The sequence below is a fragment of the Pelodiscus sinensis genome, chromosome 19 (genome assembly GCF_052426305.1).
Source record: "Pelodiscus sinensis isolate ZL-2025 chromosome 19, ASM5242630v1, whole genome shotgun sequence".
NCBI classification, from domain to species: Eukaryota; Metazoa; Chordata; order Testudines; family Trionychidae; genus Pelodiscus; species Pelodiscus sinensis.
In genome coordinates, this window is record NC_143070.1 from 4,882,961 (window position 1) to 4,908,648 (window position 25,688).

The following is a 25,688-nucleotide window of genomic DNA, read 5'->3' on the forward strand; positions in this document are numbered from 1 at the left end:
CAGGCCCAGGACATCTGAGGTGCAGGAGACGACATACGAAGAGCTGAGCAAGTCCGGATGCCTGCTTGTGGGGTGGGGCCCTGCAAACAAGAGCATCCAGGCCCTGTGAGTGCCAGCAGACCATACTGATGTGTCCTGCCCATAAACCCCTCAGGAATCCCGAGACCAAACTGCCTCTCCGCAGTCTCCCGGCACATTAAAGCACATTCGGTCTCCAGAGATGACCTGGGTGTGGTTGGTGCATTTACAGCAGGGGCCGGGGCGTGAACCTGTGTGGGCGCTGGGGGCTGGGCGGTCGGTGTTGGGATCGCAGGACACAGTGGGAGGCGGGTGGTGCTCTGGGGTTTCGGCAGACAGATGACCAAGTCCCTCTCCTCCTCCCCGCCCCCTGAGTCCGAATAGAACCCGGGAGACCTGACTCCCAGCCTGCTTTGCTCCAACCCTTAGACCTCACTCCCCAAACTGGGGACAGAACCCCAGAGTCCTAAGTCCCCATCCCTCCCCCCACTCTAACCCCTGGACCTCACTCCCCATTTTTGTTGGTGCTCAGTGGCCAGTGAGCAGAGCCGCGCACTGCCTGGGAGTCCAGAAAACCGGTTTATTGACGACACTTGCAGGTTGTTATATGACACAAGCCGCAGGGACAGGTTCCTTTTTTCCCGCTGATGTGGCTTTTGTTGTCCATCCATGTGCAGAATAAATTTGTCATGTGCACCAAGGCCTGCGAGAATGTGCACCACCAATTGAAAAACAAAACCTCTCCGTGGGCACGCTGCCAATCAGCTGGGCAGCATTTCAGTTTCTCCCAGGAGGCCGCACAAACACTCAGCTTACAGGGAACTCTGGAAAGTCCCAAGAATTGGGACTTTGTCTTACAGAGGCCCCTAGTACCCCCTTCACCCTCCTGTTCTGATGTTTCCCATTTGCTGTCTGGTCACCCAATGGCTGGAGAAAGGGAGGCTTCAATAGATGGAAGCAGGCGCAAGGGGACGTGGGATTGGATCAGAGCCCAGGAGCGCCCCCTGGAAGAGAAAGGCCCTGACCCATTCCCCACCCCCAGGGGCCTGGATTCTGTATTTGCCATTGCTCCCTGGAGGGCGATTTCCAAGCAGGATTTGCTGGGCCATCACCTCACACCTGCGCTAATGACACAGACCTTGGCTGCAGCCTTTCAAGCATGGTCTGTCTCATCCCCCCCCAGGGTTGGGCGCAGGGAGTTGATCCTTCCCTCCAGCTGCCGGTGGGTCAGCCACTCTGCCAAACTTTTTCCACCAAGGTCTTGCCCACCCGCCCCTCCTGCCCAAGCCCAGTGAGGCGAAGCCAGCTGTCTCTGCTCCCAGGCACTCCCCTGACTCAGAAGCCAAGACGGGGCCATCCTTTGCGCTCAGCAGCTGTGGGCCCACCCCCCCAGAGTCAGCTGCATCTCGGCACGCAGGGAGCGATGGGCGTTTCAGCCCTGCTGGGTGGATGCTGTCTGCTGCCTCACCCCAGAAGTGGCTGCATTTCAGCCAGCGGAGCCTTTCCGCAGCATCGGAAGCATTCTGCAGCTCTGGCCCTGGGCTCCTTCCAACTGCCCCCCCCCCACTCCTTCCCTATATGTCCAGCTGGCAGCACGGTCACTGCTCAAAGGATTGCTACAACGGGGGCTGTTCGTCTCTTCATTGGAGCCAGAGGGGAGCAGAACCAGGACTCCTGGGTTGTATCCCCAGCTCGGGAAGAGGAGTGGGTGAGAGCAGAAGGGGCTGGGAGTAAGGCCTCCTGTGTTTGAACCCTCTTTCCTTCCCTGAGAGGCCGTCTCTCAGGTTTCCCCACAGTGGCAGGGTCTGGTTTGCTCTGTTGTTGCCTTTTCTGTGTCTAGCTGGTGGGTGTTTGAAATCCCTTTCCCAAACAGCCGCCCGTTCCCTTGCTGACTGTCTTCCCACTGGGCAAAATATCGTCTGGCAGTTTGGCGATAGGTTCACTGTGTGACTTTGGGCAAGTCATATCACCCCTCTGTGCCTCGGTTTCCCTATCTGTGCAATGGGGGGATAACGATCCTTTCTTTGTCTATTTCCTTTGGTAGCCTGTACGGCCAGGGAAGATCTGGTAGTATGTGTCTACAGAGTCTACCTCAGCGGGGTCCTGATCTCATGTCATAATGCACATAATACATAATAATAACAATAGAAGCTGTTTATTAAAGAAAGCAGCGACTGACCCAAACAGGTCTCTACACAGCTCTCATTCCAGCATGGTCTCTCTTGTTTACCAGGGACACCACCTTGATTGAAACCATTTGCTACCCCAGTGACATCTAATGGTTGAATGACACACTGCAAGGAAACGTCAGTGCTAAGTGACTAGGATGATGTCTCCATCTAGAGGCCAGATGGAATTACTACAGCAGCTAGTAACTGACTCCCAGTTGGGGAAATTTCTCTCTTTGCTCGGCGGATAGAAGACGTCTGGAATTGGATGCTGCAGGACCTGGCTTGCTCCACTGGGCTCAGTTCTCCTCCTCATGCGCCTTCTCCTTTGAGGGTTCTGCACTTCCATGGGTCTCAGCTGGGGGGAGGAAATGCAGATGTCATTGCCCCCCAGAAAAGTCCCAAACAGCCACAAACTGGGCTTGAACCTAGAGACGACCTGCAGCACATGGATTCTGGAGCCCTCCAGGAACGGGAGCGCTCCCTGCAGTTGTCTACCCCTGTACGAGGCCAGAGGGTCCCATCTTCACTTGAAAAGGGGGAAATGGGGCAGAAGGCTGTAATCCACCCATGGATCTAGGAGACTACTTGGCGCTTGCCTGGGAAGGATGGGGTTGTGGGTTCTAGTGCAGGAAATGGCATTTGGCAAATTTACCCTCCAGGGGGCCCCAACTCTAACCTGGTCCCAGGATGGTGGGGGGGACTGGCTGGCCCAGGGACGATGGGGAACCCAGGGAACGATGACCCAGGGATGATGGGGTGCCGTAACCCAGGGAACATGACCTATGAAGCCAGGCTTCATGAACTGGGCTTGTTTAGTTTGGAAAAAAGAAGATTAAGGGGGGACATGATAGCGGTTTTCAAATATCTAAAAGGGTGTCACAACGAGGAAGGAGAAAATTTGTTCCTCTTGGTTTCTGAGGACAGGACAAGGAGTAATGGGCTTAAAGTGCAGCAGGGGAGGTTTAGATTGGACATTAGGAAAAAATTCCTAACTGTCAGGGTGGTCAAATATTGGAATAAATTGCCAAGGGAGGTGGTGGAATCTCCCTCTCTGGAGATATTTAAGAACAGGTTAGATAGACATCTGTCAGGGATGGTGTAGACGGAGCTTGGTCCTGCCTTGAGGGCGGGGGGCTGGACTCGATGACCTCTCGAGGTCCCTTCCAGTCCTATGATTCTATGATTCTATAACCCCCTTCCCGGACTGACGCTCACCTATCGGGCTGGGCTTCTCTTTGAGAAGCGACATCAAGAAGCCACAGAGCCGGGCGGGCGACGTCCCCTCCAGCTGGGGTGGCTCCGTGCTGATGCGCAGGAAGTTCTGCTCTGTGGATTTGTAGCGGGGCCACTGCTCCTTAGCGCTCCCTGGCCCTGTGGGGCTCCTGAGAGGAAAGCAAACACGTCCCCTGAAAGCGAGCACTGGCCCAGGTGCAGGGGTCATCGGGAGCCAACCTGCAATGCGCCGCCCTCTTCCAAAATGGCCGCCCTGGCATCAGCTGGGAGCCCCCTCCCCTGCCCTTCTTCTCAAACAAACTAATACTCAGGGTGCCCTTGTTCTCTCGGCGACTGATGCCACATGCTGCCGTCGGGGACGACGGCTTGTCATTTGGCTCTCAGACATGTGGGCTGTGTGGGCAGGAGAGCAATATAGACGAACGGGTGGGGGAGACGGGGGAGGGAGAGGGAAGGAGACTGTGGTGTGTGTGTGTGTGGGGGGGGGGGGGAACATGGGGGCCCAGATAGAGAGTCTGGGGTAGGTAGGAGGCTGAAGCTGCAGTTTGCCCTCAGTTAAGATGTCCACTGTCTCTCGTCCTTCCAAACGGAGAAAGCCACGTGCTTCCTTAACTAACGATGGCCACTTCTTTCTAATGGTCGAAAAGGAATAGAAGCCACAGACTGCTGCCCTTTGCCTGTTGCACTTTCAGGACAGGCTGCTAATAGGAAGGATAGACGTTACCGTCCTTGCAGAAGGAATATCGGTAGTTCGAATAGGAGCTTTAATTGGAACTACCTGATCCCTGCCGCGTGTAGCCACGGGCAGTCTTCCCGACTACGGGGCATTTAAAAATGGCGGCCCCCGGGAACATGCAAATGAAGCCTGGGATATTTAAATCCCGGGCTTGATTTGCAAGTTCGAATGCCTACATTAGCCTCCCTAGTCTAGGAGGCTAGTGTAGACGTACCCTGAGTTATGTCAGAATACAGGCAGTCCCCGAGTTACGCGGATCCGACTTATGTCGGATCCGCAGTTATGAACGGGGCTTTTCTTGCCCCGGAGGACTAGAGCGGCGGGACGCCCAGATGCGCTACAGTCCCGCCGCCCCCGTCCTCCGGGGTGAGAAAAGCTGCTCCACGTCTCCCTGGTCTGCTGGGAGGGGGAACCCCCCGAGCAGACCAGGGAGACGCGGAGCAAAGCCGCGGAGCACGCCCGCAGTGGGACAGCCCAGGCACGCCTGGGCTGTCCCGCTGCGGGCGTGCTCCGCGGCTTTGCTCCCCGTCTCCCTGATCAGCAGACCAGGGAGATGGAGCAAAGCCGTGGAGGACGCGGGCGGTCCCGCCACCCGTGTCTCCCTGGTCTGCTGGGGGGGGGGGGGGTTGCAGCTAGTGTCCCCCCCCAGCAGACCAGGCTTTTCTTGCCTACGCCTGGGGTAGAGCAGCTGGGGCGCTGCCGAGTTGGTCCCGCAGCGCTGCTCCTCGGCACTACTGTGCCAACTCGGCAGCACCCCAGCTGTTCTGCCCCAGGCGTCCCCAAGTCAGCCGCTGCTGAAACTGACCAGGGGTTGACTACAGGAAGCCCGAGGCAGAGTTGCTCTGCCCCGGGCTTCCTGGAATCAGCCGCTGATCAGTTTCAGCAGCAGCTGACTTGGGGACGCCTGGGTTTCTTAAGTTGAATCCGTATGTAAATCAGAACTGGCATCCAGATTCAGCCGCGGTTGAAACTGATCAGTTTCAGCAGCGGCTGACGCCAGTTCCGACTTACATACAGATTCAACTTAAGAACAAACCTACAGTCCCTATCTTGTACGTAACCCGGGGACTGCCTGTAGCACTAGTTAGTTCAAAATAGTGCTGCAGTATAAATGTACCCTCCGGCTATGTCTACACTGGCATGATTTTCCGGAAATGCTTTTAACGGAAAAGTTTTCCGTTAAAAGCATTTTTGGAAAAGCGCGTCTAGATTGGCAGGACGCTTTTTCGGAAAGGCACTTTTTGCGGAAAAGCATCCGTGGCCAATCTAGACGCGCTTTTCCACAAAAAAGCCCCGATCGTCATTTTCGCGATCGGGGCTTTTTTGCAGAAAAAAAATCTCTGCTGTCTACACTGGTCCTTTTCTGGAACAGTTTTTCGGAAAAAGACTTTTGCCCGAACGGGAGCAGCATAGTTTTTCCGGAAAAGCACTGATGATTTTACATGAGATTGTCAGTGCTTTTGCGGAAATTCAAGTGGCCAGTGTAGACAGCTGGCAAGTTTTTCCGGAAAAGCGGCTGATTTTCTGGAATAACTTGCCAGTGTAGACAAAGCCTCCTAGTTTGAGCACCAGGGCTATTGGATTCTGGGGGATTCCCTTACCCGCTCCTGGCAAACTCTGCCCAGTACCGCATCAGCTTCCGGCTCAGCGCCACGTCGGCCTCCGGGAGCGTGTAGTTGGCTCCTCGTAGGGATGCCAGGGTCCCAAAGAGGTACGGCACCTCAGCGCCATGGGGCACCCCCATCCACTCCGGCATAGGCAAGACGTGACTGCGGTGGGTGAAGTAGTAGACGTACACAGGCCAGCCGGCGTCCGCCTCTCGCCCCGCCACCTCGGCTGCCGGGCACACAAAGCCGTGGTCCCCGGTGGTGTGACCCATGGCCCATAAGTACCGGGCGTCATCCTGCCGCTCCTGACTGTACCGCTGTGCCACAGCCTGGATGGCCTCTTCCGGGGCCCCTGGTGCCAACAGCCTCACCATCTGCAGCAGGTGTTCCCAGCCGATGGCGCTGGTGTTCGCCAGGCTGAAGTTAAGAGGGCTGAATTTTAATAGGAAGGTGCCTTCGTTGGCAGTGACGCCGGTCAGGATGGGCAGAGGCTGGCCGTGGTCAGCCCTCAGCAGCCTGGCAGGTACGTCAGGGAGAAAATCCCCGTCTGGTGTCGGCACAAAGGCCTTCGAGAACAGTTCCTTGCGCATGGCCAAGGGGTCGTGTTGGAGGAACTCCCCGGGTTCCTTCCCCTGCAGGCAGCTCACCAGGGCGGTGTGGTCGCTTTCGGGGCAGCCCAGCAGCTGGCCCAGCCTCCGGCCTTTCTCCTGGGCCTTTTGGAAAGAGATCCAAGCCCAGGGGGCGGTCGCGGCGCCACTCTGAAGTGCAGCGTGCGTGAACAGGGGCCGGCTCCCCGGGGAGAGGAGGTGGAAGCCGACGGAGGAGGCCCCGGCGCTGTGGCCGAAAAGCGTCACGCGGGCCGGGTCCCCGCCAAAGGCGGCCGCGTTGTCCCGCAGCCAGCGCAGCGCCAGGCGCTGGTCCCACAGGCCGACGTTGCCCGGGGCGGCGGGGGGCAGAGCCAGGAAGCCCAGCGCCCCCAGCCGGTAATTCATGGAGGCCACGATCACTTTCTCAGTGGCAGCGAGGAAGCGGCCGTTATAGATGTTGAGGCAGGCAGCGCCCGTTATGAACCCCCCGCCGTGGATCCAGACGAGGACGGGGACCGGCTCCGGGGGCCGGGGGTGGGGCACCCACACGTTGAGGAAGAGACAGTCCTCGGACTGCGGCGTTTTGGGCATCCAGATAGAAGCTTCCGGGCTACCAGAGAATGAAATCTGGATGCAGGCGTGGCCGAAGTCGGTGGCCTCCAAGACGTCGCTCCATGGCAGGTGGGGAAGCGGCTTCTGGAAGCGCAAGGGCCCCACGGGGGGCTGGGCGTAGGGCACCCCCAGGAAGGCCGTGACCGTGTCGGAGCCGGCCGGGAGGCGCGTGCCCCGGATGGGGCCGCTGGTGGTGAGCACCACGGTGCCGTCGTCGTCGGAGCCGGCGCTGGGGCCCGGCAGGGAGAGGAGGAGCAGGCAGGGGAGCGTGGGGAGGAGTCCTGGCATGGCGGGGCTGGAAGGGAAATCCCCCCCCGAAGGGGGTTACACGGAGCGTTATATGGGGCCTGTCTTCTGTAGCTTTTCCCAGACCCGCTCTGATCCAAGCCCTCCACCGAGAGATGGGGGCAGGTAGTTTCTTGTGCTGTCCTTGCTCCCCTTGATCAAATACAGCCCGCAGGTCAGTTACCCTGGGGAGAGGAGTCATTTGCTGAGCTCAGCAGGGAACGTCCTTCACCCCTCTGTGGGTGAGAGCACGTTTCCGGCTACAGCTCCCCGCTCTAGGACCCTGCTCCCCCCACCCTGCGCTGACCACTAGACTCCCCTCCCTTCCCCGAGCTAGGGATTAAAACTGGGAGTTCTGGCTCCTAGCTCCCCCCCCCCCCGCTCTAACCACTAGACTCCCCTCCCTTCCCCGAGCTAGGGATTAAACCTAGGAGTTCTGGCTCCTAGCTCCCCCCCCCCCGCTCTAACCACTAGACTCCCCTCCCTTCCCCGAGCTAGGGATTAAAACTGGGAGTTCTGACTCCTAGCTCCCCCCCCGCTCTAACCACTAGACTCCCCTCCCTTCCCCGAGCTAGGGATTAAAACTAGGAGTTCTGGCTCCTAGCTCGCCCCCCCCCTCTAACCACTAGACCCCACTCCCCTCCTGGAGTTGGGGGTAGAGGCTTGCAGTCTGGCTGATTGCTCACCTCAGACTGTGGCTATACAAACCGGAACCCAGCAGAGCCCAGAGGCGGCAGGCAAAGCAGGAATGGGATTGGGGGCGGGGGAGGGGAGGGAAGTACCAAACAGCTGGTCCAGACCTGAGGAGGAAGCTATAGGGTCTGTGATGATGGGCAGGGGATCTAGAGCAGTCAAGGAGGGAGGGGGACCTGGGATCTCCCCTTAGCCCTGGAAGGGAATGGGATCTATTGGTTTTGAGTGTGTGTGTGGGGGGGGGGAGGGGAGGCGGAAGGGGTTAGGAGCCAGGTCTCCTGGGATATGGCCCTATAGCAGGGTGGAGGGGCTGGGAGTCAGAATTAGAGAGGCAGGTTCAGAGCATCAAACCCTTCTTGGAAAAGCCTCTCCCGAGAGCAGCCGCAAATGCAGAATCCAGGCTCAAGGTGGAGGGCTGGGTGGGTCAATGGGGTGGGGCAGGAATTGGCACATGGGGTCTTTCCCTTCCGGGGCGCACGGGCTCTGATTCAGCCCCAATTGCTGTAGAGTGGGGTGCAAAGGTGCCTCCTTTCCAGAATGTGTGGGGGGATGGTCATGTGCAGGGAGCCGAGGGCAGGTGGGGATCCAAGACTTCTGGGTTCAAACCCCAGCTCGGGGAGCTGAGTGGGGTCTAGTGGTTAGGGCAGGGGGCTAGGCACCTGGGTTCCAGCCTCAGTGAATAAGGAAAAGGGGTCCTTGATGTGGGATCTGAGAAATGCTCTAGTAGATGGGTGATTCCCCAGGGAGACCCCACTTCCAGCCCTCCATGCTGCGTCGTTCCCTCTCTCACCGTTTCACAGCAGGGAGACCCCTTGGCAGCACCAAGTCCCCTGTCCCCAGTCCTGTTGCAGCTCTGCAGCTTTTGTGGTTCAGCACGCAGAGGACGCCGGAGCCAACTAATGGCTCCGATGCAGAGACGAACAACCCCCGGGGTATTGATCCTTTGAGCAGTGACCTTGCTGAGAGCTGGACACGTGGGGGCAGGGCTGGAGGGAATCCAGGGCCGGGGCCAAAGGCTTCCTGATGCTGTGGAGAAGCTCCGCTGGCTGAAATGCAGCCACTTCTGGGGTGAGGCAGCAGACAGCATCCACCCAGCAGGGCCGCATTGCCCATTGCTCCCTGCGTGCCGAGATGCAGCTGACTCTGGGGTGGGGCCCCACAGCTGCTGAGCATGGAGAATGGCCCCGTCTTGGCTTCTGAGTCAGGGGAGTGCCCGGGAGCGGCGAGCGGCGACAGCTGTGTTCACCTCCCATGCCTCACTGGGGGTGGGCAGGAGGGACGGGTGGCAGGCTTCATTGGAAAGATCTTGGGTTAAAAGTTTGGCAGAGTGGCTGCCCCACCGGCAGCTGGGGTGAAGGATCAACTCCCTGCGCCCAAACCTGGGGGACAGGGGAGGATGGGACAGAGCGTGCTTGAAAGGCTGCAGCCAAAGTCTGTGTCACTAGCACATGTGTGATCTGTTGGGCCATCGAACCGTACTTGGAAATGCCCCTCATGGGAGCAATGACAAATACAGAATCCAGGCCCTTGGGGGTATGTCTAGACTACATGCCTCTGCCGACAGAGGCGTGAAAATTAGACAACCCGACATAATCAGAGAAGCTGGGATTTAAATATCCCCCGCTTCATTAAAATAAAAATGACCGCCGCACTGTGCTGGCTCAGCTGATTGTCGGTACAACGCGGCAGTCAAGGCGTGGATCGGTCGATAGAGAAAGTCACGAGGTATAAGGGATCGGTCGACAGCGGCTTTCCCTGTCGACCGATCCATGCCTTAACTGCCGCGTTGTGCCGACAATCAGCTGAGCCGGCACAGCACGGCGGCCATTTTTATTTTAATGAGGCGGCGGATATTTAAATCCCGGCTTCTTTGACTATGTCGGGTAGGCTAATTTACATGCCTCTGTCACGTTACTGGATTGTAAGGGGATCAGACAGATCACTGCTGCACACAAGGGGCGAGGGGGTGCCCCAAAGTCTGTACAAAGGGGGCCATGTGAGGTGTCCAATGAAAGCGTGTGTTCTACTGATGTTATGTATGTCATTCATGTGCTTGTGTGATATCTGTACGTGGAGTAATAAATATGTACTCTGTGGTGATGCTGGAAAATTCTCTGCCTGAGACAGAGCGATGGGTCAGGAATGTCCAATCAGTGACTATCTAATTAGCAAGGCTCCAGGAACAAGGCTCTCAGAGAGGCCAATACACACCTGAGGATTGTGTCTGAGACCTGCAAACCAGCCAGTATCGTGATTGCTGAGTTGGGACACAAGGATAGGTCACTGGACCATGTGACCTGCTCCAACTTGGAAGATACCAGGGGTGAATATAAAATGTCATGAGGCGGATTTGATCTTGCCTTCAATTCTACTACTGATTCCAGATGCAGCCCTGCGGGGAACAGAGAGCCGGGAAGAATCGTGGGCCCGTCCTGACATAGGATGTACACCCAGGACTTTTAAGGTTGCAGTTTCTAACATCTCTGCTAAGAGCCTGCATCGAAAGCTGGGAGATTCGACGCATGTAATGTATTCTCCTTAACAACTTTACTCTCATGCTTTTCTTTCTTTTATTAATTAACCTTTAGGCTACGTCTAGACTGGCATGATTTTCCGCAAATGCTTTTAACGGAAAAGTTTTTCCGTTAAAAGCATTTGCGGAAAAGAGCGTCTAGATTGGCACAGACGCTTTTCCGCAAAAGCACTTTTTGCGGAAAAGCGTCCGTGCCAGTCTAGACGTGGTTTTGCACAAGAAAGCCCTGATCGCCATTTTCGCCATCGGGGCTTTTTTGCGCAAAACAATAACGCGTTGTCTACACTGGCCCTCTTGCACAAAAGCATTTGCGCCAGAGGGCTTTTGCCCGAATGGGAGCAGCATAGCATTTCCACAAGAACGCTGACAATCTTACATGAGATCGTCAGTGTTCTTGTGGAAATTCAAGCGGCCAGTGCAGACAGCTGGCAAGTTTTTCTGCTTTTGCGGAAAAACTTGCCAGTCTAGATGCAGCCTTAGATTTTAGATTCTAAAGGATTGGCCCAGTGTGATCCTGTGGGTAAGATCCAAAGTGTAAACTGATTTGTGGCTGGTTCTTTGGAACTGGAAAGATCCGTTTGGAGTAGGTGAGATTGGGTTCTGTAACCCCTCACCTGTGTGTTAGGCCCAAAGCTGACTGCGGCACAGAGGGTACGTCTAGACGACATGGCTCCGTCGACGGAGCCATGTAGATTTGTTTGTTTGGCAAAGGGAAATGAAGCCGCGATTTAAATAATCGCGGCTTCATTTAAATTTACATGGCTGCCCCGCTGAGCCGACAAACAGCTGATCAGCTGTTTGTCGGCTCAGTGTGCTAGTCTGGACGCTCCCCTGTTGAAATGAAAGCCTTTTATCGACATCCCCGGTAAACCTCATCCTACGAGGCATAACAGGGATGTCGATAAAAGGCTTTCAGGTCGGCACGGAGCGTCCAGACTAGCGCGCTGAGCGGACAAACAGCTGATCAGCTGTTTGTCGGCTCAGCGTGGCAGCCATGTAAATTTAAATGAAGCCACGATTATTTAAATCGCGGCTTCATTTCCCTTTGCCGATCAGCCTAATCTGCATGGCTCCATCGATGGAGCCATGTAGTTTAGACACAGCCAGAGAGAGCTAGTGTGTCTGAGGGGTTTTGCTCGGTGTGACTGGGTTGTGACCTGTTTGGGAAGGTCTCCAGTCTGGGGCTGTAAAGAGCCCTTGTTTTGAGCAATTCACCCTGAACGGATACCCTCAGTGGTGCCCAGACCTGGCTGGTCTGTCACACTCTACCTCAGCCTTTGGGTGACCAGACAGCAAATGTGAAACATCAGAACAGGGGAGTAAAGGGGGTACTAAGTGCCTCTGTAAGACAAAGTCCCAATTATTGGGACTTTCCAGTGTTCCCTGTAAGCTGGGTGTTTGTGCGGCCACATGCTGCCCAGCTGATTAGCCACATGCCCACAGCTAGGTTTTGCTTTTCTATCGGTGGTGCACATTCACATGTGCCTCAGTGCACAGGACAATTTTATTCTGCACATGGATGGAGAAAAAAAATCCACACAAGGTTGAAAATGATTAGGGGGAACATTGGAGCTGTCCCTGTAAAACCAGGACCTCTGGCCATGCTATCCGGCCCCAGTGTGTGGGGGGACAGCTGGCTGGGCAGAAACCTGTCCCTGCGGCTTGTGTCATATAACAGCCTGCAAGCTTCATCAACAAACCAGTTTTCTGGACTCCCTGAGTGTGCACGGCTCTGCTCACTGGCCACTGAGCACCAACAAAGATGGGGAGTGAGGTCCAGGGGTTAGAGTGGGGGAGGGGGGAGGGACTCAGGACTCTGGGGTTCTGTCCCCAGTTTGGGGAGGGGAGTGGGGTTAAAGGGTTGGAGCAGAGCAAGCTGGGAATCAGGACTTCTGGGTTCGATTTCCGACTCGGGGGCGGGGAGGTGGAGGAGAGGGAATGTGTTCTCTGGACTTTGTCCAATGTCTGCTGAAACCCCAGAGCACCACTCGCCTCCCTCTGTGTCCTGTGATCCCAACACCAACCGCCCAGCCCCCAGCGCACACACATGTTCGCGCTCAAGCCCCGTTGTTCAGGAGCAGTAAATGCACCAACCGCACGCAGGTCGTGTCTGCAGACCAAATGTGCTTTAATGAGCCGAGAGGCTGTGGAGAGGCCGTTTAGTTCCAGGATTCCCCCCGGGGTTTAGGGGCAGGACGAACACATCAGCAGCTGCGGCTGGAACTCCCAAGGCCTGGAAGCTCTTGTCTGCAGGGGACACCCCCTCGAGCGGGCTGCTGGAATGGCTCAGCTCTTCGGACGTCGTCTCCTGGGCCTCACGTGACCTGGGCACGCACCTGCGAGACACACAGCGAGTGGTGGGGAGCTGAGCCCAAGCAGGGTGTGATCTGGTTCAATCTGCAGCCAAAACCTAGGTGCTGGGCAATGGGGGTTCAGCAGGGGGCGCTTTCCCTTGGCAGTCAGCGCTCAACCCAGTGAGGCACCAGGCGCTGTGCGGCAGGGAGCAAGGTGAGGGTTCAACAGGGGGCGCTGTCTCTTTCTAGGAAATGCTGACCCGGGTGAGCCACTAGAGGGTGCTGTGGGGTAGGGAATAAACTGATGTTTCAGTAGGGGGCGCTGTCTCTTTCTAGGCAGTGCTGACACAGGTGAGGCAGTAGGGGGTGCTGTGGGGCAGGGGAGTAGACTGATGTTTCAGTAGGGGGCGCTGTCTCTTTCTAGGCAGTGCTGACCCAGGTGAGGCAGTAGGGGGTGCTGTGGGGCAGGGGAGTAGACTGATGTTTCAGTAGGGGGCGCTGTCTCTTTCTAGGCAGTGCTGACCCAGGTGAGGCACTAGGGGTGCTGTGGGGCAGGGGAGTAGACTGATGTTTCAGTAGGGGGCGCTGTCTCTTTCTAGGCAGTGCTGACCCAGGTGAGGCACTAGGGGTGCTGTGGGGCAGGGGAGTAGACTGATGTTTCAGTAGGGGGTGCTGTCTCTTTCTAGGCAGTGCTGACCCAGGTGAGGCACTAGGGGGTGCTGTGGGGCAGAGGAGTAGACTGATGTTTCAGAAGGGGGCGCTGTCTCTTTCTAGGCAGTGCTGACCCAGGTGAGGCACTAGGGGTGCTGTGGGGCAGGGGAGTAGACTGATGTTTCAGTAGGGGGCGCTGTCTCTTTCTAGGCAGTGCTGACCCAGGTGAGGCACTAGGGGTGCTGTGGGGCAGGGGAGTAGACTGATGTTTCAGTAGGGGGCGCTGTCTCTTTCTAGGCAGTGCTGACCCAGGTGAGGCACTAGGGGGTGCTGTGGGGCAGGGAGCAGCGCAGGAGGTCTATTAGGTGGGTTGGCCCCTCACTAGCAGTTCCAAATGCAGGGTGTTGAGAAAATCATTTTCCGGTGAGGGGAAAGGGCTGTTTGAAGTGCTATTGGTGGTTGTAGAGGAGCAGAGACGGGAGAACGACAGGGTGGGTGTGTCTGGAACTCCAGGGAGAGGGACCCCGACTGGATCCTGGTAGGGACCAAGCGGCTGACCGGGGAAGTCCTGGGATAGGAGCCAGGAGGAGGCGGAGCATGGTGCCAGGAAGGAATCATCCGAGAAAGGACAAACCAGGGCTGGTCCATGTATCCCAGCTATCCCGAGCAGTGCTTCCTGGGACTACATCTAGACTGCATGCTTCTTTCGGAAGAAGCTTTTTCCGGATGAGATTTTATGGAAAAACTTCTTTCGAAAGAGGGCATCTACACAGGAAAAGTGCAAGGAAAAAGCGATCTGCTTTTTCGAAAGACAGCACCCAGTCGAAAGACGCTCTCTTGCAGTTCAGCTGTGATTACTGTGGGCGGAGTGGCCACCAGGGCACCTGTGCTTTTTCCTGGAGGCCTCATCTTTCGAAAAACCACTCTCTTCCGCATCCACACACACCTTTTTCCGAAAAAGCTTTTTCGGGGAAAGGCTTCTTCCTCAGAATGAGGTTTACTGCCATCGGAAAAGCCCTCCGTTCTTGCGACTTTCTGTCGAAAGAACGCAATCCCAGTGTGGATGTCAGTATTGTTTTTCCAGTAAAACGGCTGTTTTTGTGGAAAAGCTCTGGAGGGTAGACATACCCTGGGAATGTGGAATGAGGCTGTTATTATCGGGAGGTTATTGTTTTCTGTGACTTTGCGGAGTGGCAGAAGAGGGCGCTGGAGGACTTTGCTGGGGGAAAATTCACTGGCATCGAAGAGGATGACTCGGAGCAGGGGCGGATGAGGATTTTGCGGGGCCCGAGGCAGCATAATTTTGCGGGGCCCCCCCTTTTGACACGGCGCATGCGCTGTGGCACCACAGCACATGTGCGGGGCTTCTTGAAGCGCGGGACCTGGGGCGGCTGCCCCGCTCGCTCTGCCCTATATCCGCCACTGACTGGGAGCACCCAAAATTCACCACTGACACGGAACTTTGCCCTGGAGATGCGTCACTGTGTGTCAGCCCTTTCAGACTGCGCTACCCTGGGCCTTGTTTTGAAGGCAACCCTGTGTTACCGCTCTTCTTATGTTCTCCTCCCCGCTATTGTTTTTTTCCTCTCATAGCATCACAGAACACTAGAACTGGAAGGGACCTCGAGTCCAGTCCCCTGCCCTCATGGCAGGACCAAGCACTATCTAGAGTCAACCATCCCTGACAGATGTCTATCTAGCTTGTTCTTAAATATCTCCAGAGATGGAGATTCCACAACCTCCCTAGGCAACTTATTCCAATGTTTCACCATCCTGACAGGAAGATTTTCCTAATGTCCAACCTAAACTTCCCTTGCTGCAGTTTAAGCCCCTTGCTTCTTGTCCTATCCTCAGAGGCCAGAGAGAACAATTTTTCTCCCTCCTTCATGATAAACCATTTTAGACACTAGAAAACTGCTCTCCTGTAGTCTCTGGCTGTGTCTAGACTGGCCAGTTTTTCCGGAAAATCAGCCACTTTTCCGGAAAAACTTGCCAGCTGTCTACACTGGCCGCTTGAATTTCCGCAAAAGCACTGACAATCTACTGTAAGAAATCAGTGCTTCTTGCGGAAATACTATGCTGCTCCCGTTCAGGCAAAAGTCCTTTTGCGCAAAACTTTTGCACAAAAGGGCCAGTGTAGACAGCTCAGATTTGTTTTCCGCAAAATAGCCCCGATCGCGAAAATGGCGATCGGGGCTTTTTTGCGGAAAAGCGCGTCTAGATTGGCCACGGACGCTTTTCCGCAAAATGTGCTTTTGCGGAAAAGCGTCCCTGTCAATCTAGATGCTCTTTTCCGCAAATGCTTTTAACGCAAAAACTTTTCCGTTAAAAACATTTCCGGAAAATCATGCCAGTCTAGACGTAGCCTCTCAGTCTGCTCTTTTCTAAACTAAACAAGCCTAATTCTTTCAGTCTTCCCTCATAGCTCATATTTTCTATGCCTATCATCATTTTCGTTGCTCTTCTCTGGACCTTCTCCAATTTCTCCACATCTTTCTTGAAACGTGGTACCCAGAACTGGACACAATATTCCTAATGAGACCGAATCAACAGAGAGCGGAAGAATGACTTCTTGTGTCTTGCTCATCACACTCCTGATAACGCAGCCCAGAATCCTGTTTGCTTTTTTTGCAACAGTGTTACACGGTTGACTAATATTTAGCTTCTGGTCCATGCTGACCCCGAGATCCCTTTCTGCAAGATTCCTTCCTTGACAATCACTTCCCATTCTATAACGGATTGCTCCTTCCTAAGTGGAGCACTTTGTATTTGTCCTTATTAAATGTCATCTGCTTACCTCAGTCCATTTCTCCAGTTTGTCCAGATCATTTTGATGTCTGACCCTCTCCTCCAGAGCACTTGCAACCCCTCCCAGCTTCGTATCACCCTGCCGTAACTAAATATTTCCCTCTCTTATGTTCATTGTGCTTTTTGGGTGGGTGTGAATTCAGGGGTTGGAACAGGTGCCCCTGGGGTATAAGGCAGGGCCCCCACATGGGGAGAGGAGGGTACAGTTTACCAGGGACTGGCTCTGGTTGCAAATCGTGGTATATGTGTGGGAGGGGGCCTGTGTCACAAGTGTGCACGGGGCCCCCAACATTTCCCACTGCAGTCCCATGTGCTCCTTCTCTTGGCCATCAGAGAAGACACCGTCTTTGCCAGGCGGGCGCTAAAGTTACAGTGCCATGTCATGTCCCCAGGGGAAGAAGGGAGTCGTATATGAGGTCCTTCCCCTTTTGGGGGTGCCGGCTCTGATCCAGAGGGGGGACCGGTTGGCTCAGAGGAGGTAGGAGGACAGGGGACCAGCTCCAATCCAGCCCCAGGAGGGCAGGGGGCAGACACTGGCTGGCTCAGAGGTGTGGGGCAAAACAGAGGGTCTTTCCCCTCCAGAGCCGCCTTCCTCTCACCTCACTGATGCTCCCTTGTGGATTTCTTCAGCAGCCACGCCAACAAACGGCAGCGCCGGGCAGGCGATGGCACCTCGACCTGGGGAGTCTTCATGCCGATGTGGAAGAAGTTCTCCTTCCTGGGGACATAGCGGGGCCACTGCTCCTCGCTGTTCCCTGCCTCTGTGGGGTGCCTGGGGGGAGAGACATTCAGCATGCCCCACAGAGATTCATCCCATGCCTGAGCAGAGATAGGAACGTACTGCCATTGCAGTCTGACCTCCCAGACCCAGGGGTCAGCCGGGCCACAGTTTATCCTTTTCCAAAATGACTACCATCCTTTGCTGGTCCCAGGGAGAGTGAAGTTGCAGGCTGCCCTCAGTTAAGATGGCTGCTGCCACCCAGGCTGTTCACTAGGGGTGTGTCTAGACTACACGGCTCCGTCGACAGAGCCATGTAGATGAGTTTACTCGGCAAAGGGAAATGAAGCGGCGATTTAAATAATCACCGCTTCATTTACATCAAAATGGCCGCCATGTTGCGCCGATCAGCTGTTTGGCAGCACAGCGTGGCAGTCTAGATGGGGATCTGCCGACCCCAGAACCCTTTGCCGGCAGATCCTGTAAGCCTCGTTTCTGTCGATGTAGCCATGTAGTCTAGACACACCCTAGGGGTGATGCTACAAGTTGCCCTTTATAAAGATGGCTGCTATGTTTAGTCCTGGAAATTGAAGCCCCAGGTTGCCCTCAGTTAAGATGGCCACTGCCTCCTGTTCACCTCACAGGCTGCCCTCAGTTAAGATGGCTACCGTTGCCGCTCTGTCTCACACGGGTTGATGCCTCAGGTAGCCCTTTATAAAGATGGCTGCTATGGTTAGTCCTGGAAATTGAAGCCCCAGGTTGCCCTCAGTTAAGATGGCCACTGTCTCCTGTTCACCTCACAGGCTGCCCTCAGTTAAGATGGCCACTGTTGCCGCTCCGTCTCACACGGGGTGATGCCTCAGGTTGCCCTTTATAAAGATGGCTGGTGTCTCTTGTTGTTCTGGAGACTGAAGCCGCAGGATTCCTGATAGATGTTTTGTAAGTGGCCCATGGACACGGGGTTTACCCCTTCCCCGCAGTGAGGAGACCATACTGGCGCTCCCCCGTTGTAGGGGGAACCCCAAGCCTGGCCGGCCAGTTCTAGCTTGTGGGGAGAGGAAGCAGCTCCACACGCTGTCCCTTCCCCTCCTCCCAGCTGGAGAAATGGCAGGGCAGGAAACTGCTTGCCTGGAGGCTTTCCCTGCTGCTCCCATTGGCCAGAATCACAGCCAGACCCTGGACCCCCAGCCCACTCCTGCACCCCACCTCCTGCCCAGGCCCCCCACCCCTGCCTGCTTCTGCACTCAACTTCCCAGCCAGAACCTCCATGCCCAGCCCTCTCCTGCACCCCACCTCCTGCCCAGGCCCCCCACCCCTGCCTGCTTCTGCACTCAACTTCCCAGCCAGAACCTCCATGCCCAGCCCTCTCCTGCACCCCACCTCCTGCCCAGGCCCCCCACCCCTGCCTGCTTCTGCACTCAACTTCCCAGCCAGAACCTCCACGCCCAGCCCTCTCCTGCACCCCACCTCCTGCCCAGGCCCCCCACCCCTGCCTGCTTCTGCACTCAACTTCCCAGCCAGAACCTCCACGCCCAGCCCTCTCCTGCACCCCACCTCCTGCCCAGGCCCCCCACCCCTGCCTGCTTCTGCACTCAACTTCCCAGCCAGAACCTCCACGCCCAGCCCTCTCCTGCACCCCACCTCCTGCCCTGGCCCTCCACCCCTGCCTGCTTCTGCACTCAACTTCCCAGCCAGAACCTCCATGCCCAGCCCTCTCCTGCACCCCTCCTCCTGCCCAGACCCCCCACCCCTGCCTGCTTCTGCACTCAACTTCCCAGCCAGAACCTCCACGCCCAGCCCTCTCCTGCACCCCTCCTCCTGCCCAGGCCCCCCACCCCTGCCTGCTTCTGCACTCAACTTCCCAGCCAGAACCTCCATGCCCAGCCCTCTCCTGCACCCCTCCTCCTGCCCAGACCCCCCACCCCTGCCTGCTTCTGCACTCAACTTCCCAGCCAGAACCTCCACGCCCAGCCCTCTCCTGCACCCCACCTCCTGCCCAGACCCCCCACCCCTGCCTGCTTCTGCACTCAACTTCCCAGCCAGAACCTCCACGCCCAGCCCTCTCCTGCACCCCTCCTCCTGCCCAGGCCCCCCACCCCTGCCTGCTTCTGCACTCAACTTCCCAGCCAGAACCTCCATGCCCAGCCCTCTCCTGCACCCCACCTCCTGCCCAGGCCCCCCACCCCTGCCTGCTTCTGCACTCAACTTCCCAGCCAGAACCTCCACGCCCAGCCCTCTCCTGCACCCCTCCTCCTGCCCAGACCCCCCACCCCTGCCTGCTTCTGCACTCAACTTCCCAGCCAGAACCTCCACGCCCAGCCCTCTCCTGCACCCCTCCTCCTGCCCAGGCCCCCCACCCCTGCCTGCTTCTGCACTCAACTTCCCAGCCAGAACCTCCATGCCCAGCCCTCTCCTGCACCCCTCCTCCTGCCCAGACCCCCCACCCCTGCCTGCTTCTGCACTCAACTTCCCAGCCAGAACCTCCACGCCCAGCCCTCTCCTGCACCCCTCCTCCTGCCCAGACCCCCCACCCCTGCCTGCTTCTGCACTCAACTTCCCAGCCAGAACCTCCACACCCAGCCCTCTCCTGCACCCCACCTCCTGCCCAGACCCCCCACCCCTGCCTGCTTCTGCACTCAACTTCCCAGCCAGAACCTCCACGCCCAGCCCTCTCCTGCACCCCTCCTCCTGCCCAGACCCCCCACCCCTGCCTGCTTCTGCACTCAACTTCCCAGCCAGAACCTCCACGCCCAGCCCTCTCCTGCACCCCTCCTCCTGCCCAGACCCCCCACCCCTGCCTGCTTCTGCACTCAACTTCCCAGCCAGAACCTCCACGCCCAGCCCTCTCCTGCACCCCTCCTCCTGCCCAGACCCCCCTATCCTCATGGGCCACACATAGAACCTCGATGGACCTGGCCACAGGTTGCCAACCACCCTACGACACCGATGGAAAAGCCCCTTCTCTCAAGGTAGGTCACGTCTGTACTATGGGGTGGACCCGGTCTAGTAAGGGTGCCGTAGCAATATTCCCTGTAAGCTGGGTGTTTGGGAGGCCACTGAGGGGAGATTCAGGTGCCCCCAGCTGATTGGCAGAGCACCCACAGTGCCCACAGCTGGCAGCATGTGTGCCTATTGGTGGTGCATATCTGCACATGTCTTGGTGCACATAACAAAATTTATTCCCCACAAGGATGGAAAAAATTAGAGGGAGCATTGTGTTATAGTGTCTGTAGCATGGACATCCCCTGAATGTGTGAGTGGAAGGGTGGGCCAAGCTTCGAGACCTCTGGCTACCCACTAAACACCATTTTTCCTGGAATGAGAATAGGTGTGTTTGTGGGGTCAACAGCCTGGGGAGGGAATTTTAGCTCTCAATCGGGGGCTTCAACCTTACAGATTATCTGCTTTTCAAAGAGACCCAATTCCTTGCCCGAGCTTTGAACCGGGTGTTCCTAGCTCTTGTGGTTTCCTGGCTGAAGAGTGACAGCAGCTTTTGCAGTCTGGCTCCGGGGGCACAAGAGGATGCTGGGGGATTCCCTTACCCGCTCCTGGCGAAGGTCGCCCAGTACCGCATCACCCTGCGGCGCAGCCCCGCCTCGGCCTCCGTGTGCGTACGGTTGGCTCCTCCCCTGGACGCCAGGGACCCCAGAGTGAAGAGCAGCTCGGAGCTGTGGGGTACCCCAGTCCAGGCAGCGGAAGTCAAGGTGCTGCTGCGGTGGGTGAAGTAGTAGGCGTACACGGGGCTGCCGGCCTTCGCCGCTTGCCCGGCCACCTCGGCCACCGGGCACACGATGAAGTAGTCGCCCAGGATTTGTTCCATGGCCCATCGGTACCGGGCCTCACCCTGATTCGCCCCCTGCTCGCTGTACTGTTGCGCCACGGCCCGGATGGCCTCTTCTGGGGCCCCTGGCACCACCAGCCTCGCCACCTGCATCAACTGCTCCGGGCCGATGGTGCTGGCGTTCTCCAGGTGGAGGCTGGGAAGGCTGGAGCTGAGCAAGTAGGAGCCTTCGTTGGCGGTGACGCCGGTCAGGATGGGCATACGCCGGAGGTACCTGGCCTCCAGGAGGTGGGGCGGGGTGTCGAGGAGGAAATCCCCATCCGGCGTGGGCGCGAAGGGCATCCCTGTCAGATCGCCATATTGCAAGACAGAGAACTCGTGTTTGGGGAACGCCTCCGGTTCCTGGCCCTGCAGGCAGCCCACTAGGGCCGTGTCGTTGCCCTCAGGGCAGCCCAGCAGCTGGGCCAGCCTCCGGCCTCGCTCCTTGGCCTTCACGGGTGAAACCCAAGCCCAGGGGCCAGTGGCGGCACCGCTCTGCAGCGCCGCGCGGGTGAAGAGGGGCCGGCTCCCTGGGGAGAGGAGGTGGAGGCCGACCGACGCGGCCCCGGCGCTCTGGCCAAAGAGCATCACGCGGGCCGGGTCCCCCCCGAAGGCGGCCACGTTGTTCCGCAGCCAGCGCAGCGCCAGGCGCTGGTCCCACAGGCCGGCGTTGCCCGGGGCGGCAGGGGGCAGATACAGGAAGCCCAGCGCCCCCAGCCGGTAGTTCATGGAGGCCACGATCACGTTCTCGGTGGCGGCGAGGAAGCGGCCGCTGTGAAGCTCCACAGAGGTTGCACCCATATAAAACCCCCCGCCGTGGATCCAGACGAGGACGGGAACCGGCTCCGGGGGCCGGGGGTGGGGCACCCACACGTTGAGGAAGAGACAGTCCTCGGACTGCGGCGTTTCCACGAAGAACAGTTTGGCATCAGGGTAACCGGTGAGCGGAGGCTGGGGGCAGGCGTGGCCGAAGCCGGTGGCCTCCAGGACATGGCTCCAGGGTGGGTGGGGAAGCGGCTTCTGGAAGCGCAAGGCCCCCAGGGGGGGCTGGGCATAGGGGACCCCCAGGAAGGCCGTCACTGAGCTGGAGCCGACGGGGAGGCGCTTGCCCCGGATGGGGCCACTGGTGGTGAGCACCACGGTGCCGTCGTCATCAGAGCCGGCGCTGGGGCCCGGCAGGGAGAGGAGGAGCAGGCAGGCGAGCGCGGGGAGGAGTCCCGGCATGGCGGGGCTGGAAGGGAAACGTTACAGAACTGTGTAGTGATTTGCGTCAGTCACACGCAGGCTAACTAATGCAAGAGGAATGAATGTTGTAAATATGGCCGTATCCAAAAACATCAGGGAGCTGTTGCTCTGGCTACATACACTCATGGAGGGTCTCTCCATCAACACTTATTGGCCAGGAAGGGCAGGGATGGGGTCTGGAAGGTGTGTCTGGGAATGGGCGACAGGGGAGGGATCGCGGGATGATTCCCTGTTTTGTTCCCTCCCTCTGGGGCACCTGGCATTGGCCACTGTGGGCAGACAGGACCCTGGGGTAGATGGACCTTGGGTCTGACCTAGGGATGGAATAGTGCAGTCAATTAACTGATAAGTAAAAGCTTATTGGTGAATGCTATAGACTACACATATTCTGCCCCTCCCGCTGGTACATTTTTTAGCAGGCTGGCCAGCAACCTGACTCAGTCCTGGCTTGCAACGGGTCCACAGCTTTCCCTGCTGCGGCTCTGCATTTAAAGTGTGTGAGGAGTCAGGTGGGCAGGCAGCCCGGCTCTGTTCCAGCTCACACCAAGCTCAACCCCTCCCCTGGACAGGGGAGGCAGCTGCTTCACGAGGGGAGCTGGTTTTTAAATTGGTTTCCCTTGTGGACCAGCTCCTGCCTGGTACCCACGCTGCTGCCTCTGTTCTGTGTCCCGTGATGAACGGGAGAGGAAATCCAGTGCTTTCCAGACAAGCCTGGGGAGGAGGCAAACCTGTTTCTGACAGACCCAGGACAAGGTGACACCCCAGCCAGGTGTCATCAAGGCCAATGGGCTATCAGCTGCCACCTGGCCCGTCTTTGGCACGGACGAAGGGCTGGAGCAAACAGGACTGATCTTAGCAAGTAATTGCATTTGATCTCTGTGTCCCCTCCCCCCCCCTGCATCCCAGCTCCATGTCTTCTAGCTCTCAGTCGCAAAGAACTTTATCTAGGTGTCTCGCTCAGGTAAATGCATTTGAAAGGGTGACGGAAGTATAAAAGAACAGTGATAGAAATGTAGCCGTGTTAGTCTGGTGTAGCTGAAACAGTTGGACAAACGTCTCAGACACTTCACCAAAGGATCAATGCCCACAAAACAGATATCAGACAGGATCACAAAGAAAAAACAGTTTCTTGCCATTTCAACCAGAAAGGACATTGTCTCAACGACTTGATTACCTGCATCCTGCTTCAAAGACCTTTTAAGACCACACTTGAAAGAGACTCCTCTGAACTGACATTCATGCTTAAATTCGACACTTTACGCCTAAGTTTAAACAAAGACATTAATTATCATACCCATTACAAAGATAGCTACCCCAATTATCACCTCTAATATCATTAGCTCACAGACATTTACCTTCCCTCCCCCATTCCCCTTCTCTTCTGAAATTTGATTTGTCCTTTTCATATGTGTTCATTTTTTTTAATTGTATCCTTTGGTATCTATGGTTGTGTCAATTTTCTTCCACTATTTGATCTGAGGAAGTGGGTCTGGCCCATGAAAGCTCATCACCTAATAAACCATCTTGTGAGTCTTTAAAGTGCTACATAGTCCTGCCTTTTGTTTCAGTTAGACCCGACTAACACAGCTACATCTCTATCACTTTTATACTTCAAAAAACAGGGTTGTTTATACTTCAAAAAACAGCTTCCTCAGATCAAATAGTGGAAGAAAATTGGCACAACTGTGTATCACTTTGATATATAATAAAAAAAAATGTGAACACACATAAAAATGACAAATCAGATTTAAGAACAGAGGAGGGGTAAGAAAGGGAAGGTTAGTGTCTGTGAGGAAGCTATCTTTGTAATGGGTGAGATAATTAACATCTTTGTTGAGACCTATACATAAATTAATGGAGACTACCTATCTCCTAGAGCTGGAAGGGACCTTGAAAGGTCATTAAGTGGAGTCCAGTCCCTTGTCACCCCTTACAAGTTTTTGCCCCAAATGGCCTCCACAAGGATTGAACTCACAACCCTGGGTTTAGTAGGCCAATGCTCAAACCATCAAGCTATGCCACCTCCTCTGTATAGAACGTGTCAAATTGAAGCATGAATGATAATGCTGAAGTTTCTCATTGAGGTCTGGAGTTAAAATCACTCTGAAGCAATATGCAAGTTTTAAGGTCATTGAGGGAATGGTCAGTCTGGCTGAAATGACAAGCAACAGCTTTCTCTCCGTGAGAGTCTGATGTCTGTTTTGTGCGCACTGATTCTTTGGCAAAGTGTCTGAGAAGTTTGTCCAATGTACACGGCAGACGGACACTTTAGGCACACGATGTTGTGTTGGAGAAGGCTGGACAGAATCCAAGACCGGGCGTGTGCTGGGGTCACCCTGTAAGTAACAACCCAGGCTGGTAGGAGCCAGGCTGTAGCTGTTGTGTTGCTGAGACACTGCTGGGTGGGAGTTGCTGGACCAGGGCTGTGGCTTTACATAGTCACTCAGGTCTACGGTTGTGCCAGGGAGGTGACGGAAATGATGAATTTGATGAACGTCCACAGAAGGCCCCAAACCAAGTGGCACTGTGGCCCAGCCACTCAGCTTCAGCCCACCTGACCCTTCTGTCTCCATCTACAGTGGCCGCGCCTGCCAGGTTGCAGCGCCGGGGCTGGGGTAGCTGGGCCCAGCAGCTGCTATGGGGTGAGCGGGAGGACCGGAGGGTGGAGGGTGGAGGGTGATCTCACATTCCTTCCCCATGTCTACCTGACCGCTCCCTCTGTTAGTGTCTGTTCAGGGCATTTTGTTTGGTTTTTATTCCCCTTGCACCTCTGCCGTGAAATCCATTTCAAAAGTGCCTGGAGAAAATCGTCGCTCCAGGCGTGAGATCTGGCTCGCGGGCGGGGCTCGGATCACCGTTGGGTGCCCGGAGGAGGCAGAAATTAGGCACAGGGGTGTGTTTAACGGGATTCCACCGCATAGCCACGGGAAAGCACTCCACGGGAATGGGGGCGATGAATTCCTTCTCCCCAGCTCTGGGAGCGGAGCGGGGTCTAGTGGGTTTGAGCAGTGGGGACTGGGAGCCAGAAGTCCTGGTTTCCGTCCCCATCTCTGGGGAGGGCAGTGAGGGCTAGTGGACAGAGCAAGGAGGGACGGGAGTCAGGACTCCTGGGTTCTGTCCATGGCTCTGGGAGGAGAATGGGGTCGAATGGGTTTGAGCAGTGGAGCTAGGAGTCGGGTCTCCTGGGCTCTTTTCTAACTCAGGAAGGGGAGGGGAGTCTAGTGTGTTGGAGCGGAACCAAAGCTCCTTGTTTTTCTCCTTGGCAGTGGGGCGTAGTGGTTAGGGCACAGAGGGCTTGCAGCAAGGACTGCCGGGTTCTGTCCCCAGTTCTGGGAGTGGCGTCTGCCGAAGGGGCAGTTGCCAGAGATTCCCAAGTCCGTTTCTGTGGCCCTATAAGACACCCACTCAGGCTCTCTGCCCCTGCCCCACCGTGCTGAAGCTGGGCATGTGGTGGGGTGGGGGGAGCCAGGCAACGCAGACTCACCAGCTTCTCTGGCTGCAGTCGCTGCTCTTGCAGGGTTTCGGGGAGATCAGCTGGCGCTGGAGCGGGCGGGTTGCCTGAGATGCTGGGAACAGGCACCCAGGGCGTATTTATGCTCAGGCCGGCTCTGCACGCACAGGGGGAGGGGGACGTGGGCCAGCCGGATGGCACCGTTGGGCCGGGGCCAAGGGGTTTG

At 56.6% G+C, this 25,688-nt stretch overlaps 2 protein-coding genes across 3 annotated transcripts; both read right to left on the reverse strand.

The window, feature by feature from the left end:
- Nucleotides 1-2,157: 2,157 nt before the first annotated feature.
- Nucleotides 2,158-8,891, reverse strand: LOC102459940 (acetylcholinesterase-like). Of its 2 annotated transcripts, none has more exons than XM_075913930.2 (4): nucleotides 8,733-8,891; nucleotides 5,760-7,259; nucleotides 3,405-3,571; nucleotides 2,158-2,544 (listed from the first exon to the last, which is right to left on the reverse strand). In XM_075913930.2, exons 2-4 carry the CDS (start codon nucleotides 7,250-7,252, stop codon nucleotides 2,486-2,488), a joined length of 1,719 nt encoding a protein of 572 aa, XP_075770045.2. In that variant the 5' UTR covers nucleotides 7,253-7,259; nucleotides 8,733-8,891; the 3' UTR covers nucleotides 2,158-2,485. The 2 variants fall into 2 exon arrangements, with proteins under 2 accessions (XP_075770045.2, XP_075770046.2); XM_075913931.2 differs by having other exon boundaries at nucleotides 5,760-7,434; nucleotides 8,733-8,864.
- A 3,522-nt stretch (nucleotides 8,892-12,413) lies between these two features.
- Nucleotides 12,414-22,086, reverse strand: LOC102447613 (acetylcholinesterase-like). Its single transcript, XM_075913989.2, has 3 exons — nucleotides 20,489-22,086; nucleotides 16,828-17,000; nucleotides 12,414-12,811 (listed from the first exon to the last, which is right to left on the reverse strand). The coding sequence occupies exons 1-2, from the start codon at nucleotides 21,988-21,990 to the stop codon at nucleotides 16,829-16,831; spliced, it is 1,674 nt and encodes a 557-aa protein (XP_075770104.2). The 5' UTR covers nucleotides 21,991-22,086; the 3' UTR covers nucleotides 12,414-12,811; nucleotide 16,828.
- Nucleotides 22,087-25,688: the final 3,602 nt, after the last annotated feature.